This window comes from Schistosoma mansoni, chromosome 2, assembly GCF_000237925.1.
Source record: "Schistosoma mansoni strain Puerto Rico chromosome 2, complete genome".
NCBI classification, from domain to species: Eukaryota; Metazoa; Platyhelminthes; class Trematoda; order Strigeidida; family Schistosomatidae; genus Schistosoma; species Schistosoma mansoni.
In genome coordinates this window covers 15,599,723-15,604,248 of record NC_031496.1, presented here as the reverse complement: position 1 = coordinate 15,604,248, position 4,526 = coordinate 15,599,723, and the positions used below count along the sequence as shown (strand labels likewise).

General features: G+C 38.4%; 1 protein-coding gene across 1 annotated transcript; it reads left to right on the top strand.

Moving 5' to 3' along the window:
* Smp_012340 (hypothetical protein) lies at positions 1-2,929 on the top strand (the record flags this gene model as incomplete). Its single annotated transcript, XM_018795833.1, is given in 7 exon segments — positions 1-9; positions 49-437; positions 469-817; positions 853-1,059; positions 2,162-2,620; positions 2,707-2,708; positions 2,716-2,929. Coding segments are annotated over 7 exon segments (1,629 nt in total).
* Positions 2,930-4,526: the final 1,597 nt, after the last annotated feature.

The window sequence follows — 4,526 nt, the reverse complement described above, 5'->3', positions numbered from 1 at the left end:
ATGTTGGAGGTTAGTTGTCCACATAAAATCGAGCTTCAAAATCCTTAGTGTGCAGCACCTGGTGTTGAGGATGCCAACGTATGGGGTCTCGTAAGTTTGAAGAAGGGTGATAGAAAAGCCCAAAGGAAAATTCTAAACGAGTTTCACAGACACAACGAGGTGTTGAATGAAACTGACGAGATTCAGGATGCAAGAATAGCTAGAAGGATAGCTTTCAGAGGAGTTAAACGTCAGCTTAATCTCTGGAAAGGCCCTGTACACAATAATCGTCTTGCAGAACAAATCGTTTTTCCAATAAATGACAGAGAAATCGTTATGTCAGCCTCTCAAGATGCTGCAAAAGTGAAAGAGCAAGTTTATGTTATGGATACCATAAAAGACTCGACAAATTTACAGGGGAAATTATATAATGCACTGTATAAAGATATGGACACAAGGTTAGTTGTCTTTCATTTTGTTAGTTCTTAGTACACCTCAGGAAGAAATTTCAGACAAGGCAGCGAGGATGGTTTCCAAGATGTTACTGGAAAAGGTTGCTATGCGTGACAGAGAACGGTTTTTACTTGCTCGAGCTGCTGCTCGTAACAAGCGTCAAAATAAAATTAAAAGCAAACGATTCCATCGTCATCTGAAGGCACGTACTATGAAGGAATATGAAAAAGAAACTGAGTCATTACGCCTCAATAATCCTCGGAAGTTTGCTGAACGTCTTCTCAGTGCCGAATTAAGTAGAGTCAGAGAAAGAGCCAGTCTGAAACATAGAGGTGGTAGTAAGTTTGCAAAATTACAAAAGTTGAGAGCAAAGTATGACTCTGAGGTAACTATATGTTAATTTAACTTATATCTTATTAGGCTAGAGCAGCAGTAGCAGACATGCACGAGTTATCTCGTGAGACCACAAGAAGGACTGATCCCGACCTTCTGTCTGACACCGATGAATCTGATGTATCTTTATCATCTGAATCTGAGGGGGGATCAGAAGGGTCTGATTTTAATTTAGACGATGATGCCGACGAAGAAGTAAATGGTGTTACTCAAACCCTCAGTTGGTGGAAAAAGGTAAAATGTGACCAGTTTTCTACATATACTACCTGTTTAACGTATATTTGTGCAAGATATGAACAACGTCGCTCGCTTCACGCTATTTATACTGTCTAGGAAATCCACTAATAATAACGCAGTATATATTTCATGCATATTTTGGCTGCGCCGTGGCTTGGTGGTTTGATTTCCGACCACCAGGTCATAGGTTCGAACACTGTTCCACCTATTTTGCTTTGTGAAACCGGGTGGCATAATTACCCCTTATAGTTAGAGTGTGGTCTGTAGCTAAATGAACGATAAATAAGATAGTAAATGCGTTCTCCAGTTAACCCTTCCACTTATCCGGAAAGCTACAGTCTTCCCGAAATCTCATTAGCAGGAATCACATACCAACTACATTTCTCGTGGTTATTTCTCCAGTATCGTCGTTGTTATTAAGTTTTTTGATTCTCATCTTGTTAATTCTCACGTTATGTTGGAGTTTAACAAATCTGACTAGTACATATATGTACCCATTTCGTTAGTCAACCAGTTCATTAGTTTTGTGTTTGTGTACGATCGTATCGTGCAATAATACAATTATAATAGGTTTTTGGAATCAGTTCGGATGAAGATACTTCTGTCCTAATATATAATTCACCTTTGTGCTCTACAGTTAGAGTTTAGCGAATGCAATTTAACCCGAAAATGCTTCCTATTATATGCGTAACCTACCACTAACACCACCTGATTGTGTAATTATGACGAAATATATTTTGTATTTCGGTTCAGATTAAATGGTCAAAAGTTAAAAGCTGCATATATATATGTCCTTATGATATTCTCATTTGATTACTATAATTTACGGTTATTCATAAGGGTACGCGGCGCATAACTCTTACAGACATCATAGATTAAAATATTCTTGTATCTTACTTTCCCCTGTGTGGCTTCCAACTTCTGTATACGACAAAACCCAACTTCCTCCCCCGAGTCTCATATCGGTATTCGTTTCGCAGTGTTAGTATTTAATTTTGGAAATATCCAGTCATGTTTTCAATGAATGAATAATATGTATTATAGTTCACTTTTAGATAATTGAGTGGTCATGAATGTTCTTAATTATTTCTCCATTTAGAGCTCATCCAAGAACAAATCAAAGACCGAACATCAGACAACTAATCGAGCTGTGCTTTCCACTCAGGCAGCTGAAGAAGTACTAGAAAAATATGAAGTCAATCAAATGATTTTAAATGAACCAGTAGTGTGCAATACTAGTGTGACTGCAGAATCAGATATAGTTGATCCTAATTCAGAAGGGTTTTTCCATGCACTTCAAGAAAGCTTTGCAAATGATCCTACATTACAACAGAAGTTTTCTGCCGAGAAATCTGAAACTGTAAAAGATGAGGCTCCCCAAGATATTGATACATTTCTGCCTGGATGGAATTCTTGGACAGGTCCAGGAACTGAGAAGGCTGATGAAAGAAAGCGGAAGTCCAGAATTATACCTGCTCCTAAAGTAAAACGTGAAGATGATAAAAAACCTCACGTAATCATCAAACGGCGTGTAAATCAAGACTTCAAGCAACACTTGGTATGTCATATATATATATATATATCCATGCATTTCCTTGGTTTTTCGCAACCATCCATCAATTCTTTTCACTTGAATCTTTGCTAGGTAAAAACTATTCCGTTCCCATACAACACACCAGAACAATTTGAAGCTTTTATCTCTCAGCCTATTTGTAGAGAATGGACAACAGAACTTACACATCGTGAATTAACAAGGCCCAAAGTCACAGTTCAGTCAGGTCGTATTATCAAACCAATATCAAAGTCTGCAGCCTTACTACGTGATAAAGATATAGAACGTTTTGTTAAACAAAACAAAAGCTGTTAGTATACTGTACATTACTTATCTTTTTATGAAATATCAATATCTACATTGCAATATGAAATATAACATCCATAGACTGTGCAGTATTATCTAAGGTAATTTAATTACAGTAAATGTCCTATAAGAAACTTTTGCCATGGTGACGAGCTGAGTGATGTATGTAGTATTAAACACGTAACTGTTAAGATCCGGTTAGTGATATTCTGAAGTAACAATTACTCTGATTATGTAATTTGATGGTTTTAAAATCGAAAGGGATCCTGTACAAACTATTAACCATGACGCTGTCGTAATAATGTAGACCATTGGCGACATGTAGAATGTATCTGTTTTATGTGTTCCATCGAATATCATCACCCTAAAATTTCTCATCAAAAAGTGGTCACTTCTTATAATTACAAAAATGTGAATAGTAGCATTCGTATGTGTAACCAAAGGATTTTAGGTGGGAAGTAGCGTGGAAGTTAATCTTCCAAAAATCAGGATAATTATTGGGTAGAAGAATTAACAGCCATAACAAATCAGCAGTCCAGTTGCAAACAAGGTTTCATTATCTGGATATTAGTAAAATATACTATTAAATAATAATCGACCAGTGTTGTCTGATTTTCGGCGATACCGTCAATGGAGCCCAGTCATGTCAGGAGTAAAACAGTTATCATCAGTTACAACGGATTAACATCGCGCTATTTCGCGAACTGATTACGTCATCCTGGATGGTGAACAGATTGAAGTAGTTGAGAAGTTCGTGTATCTAGGTAGCTACATAAGTGCTGGTGGTGGCGTGAGTGATGAGATCGATGCACGTATAATGAAAGCCAGAACGGCTTATGCCAATCTGGGCCATCTTTGGCGCCTTCATGATGTTAGTCTGGCTGTAAAAGGTCGGATCTACAATGCTTGTGAAACCTGGCCTCTCTGAGTTAAGGATGTTAGACGACTCTGTGTTCGATCATCGCTGTCCCCGAAGGATTGATGACATACAGTGGCAACACCATGTTAGTAATGCAGAGGTTCGGCATCGTGTGTTCGGGTACAGAGATAATAATCCAATTGTTGTCACCATCTTGAAACACCGACTTCGGTGGCTTGGACATGTTCTACGAATGTCGTCCCAGAGACTTCCACGTCGTGCATTATTTGCCGACTCTGGGACTGGTTGGAAAAAGCGGAGAGGAGGTCAGTGTATGACATGATGTCGTGGCATGAAAGAAAGCTGCAAAGGGCTAGCTTCTGTTGGACCTTCACGACTCCCTGGCTGGGGTCCGAGAGACGGTGCAACACAGTGACTAGAGACGTTATCAGATATGGCTCAGAATAGGAGCCAGTGACGATCCTGCTGTAACCTTCTTTTACTTTCTTCATAAAGAGTGGTTCTAACTTTCTTAACTGAAAGAGTCTTCCGGTTGTACATTTCAGTTCCCCCATCATTACTCTTCTCTTTTTTTCGTCCTTTTTTTCTTCTTTTATATATACGCATCTTCCTCCTTTCTCCTCTCATTATTTTGTGTGGCGCATATATATCTGGTGCCCTTTCGCACCAATATGTATGTGTTTAAATAAAAATAAAAAACATCCGATATTGGATCATGTGATTTCT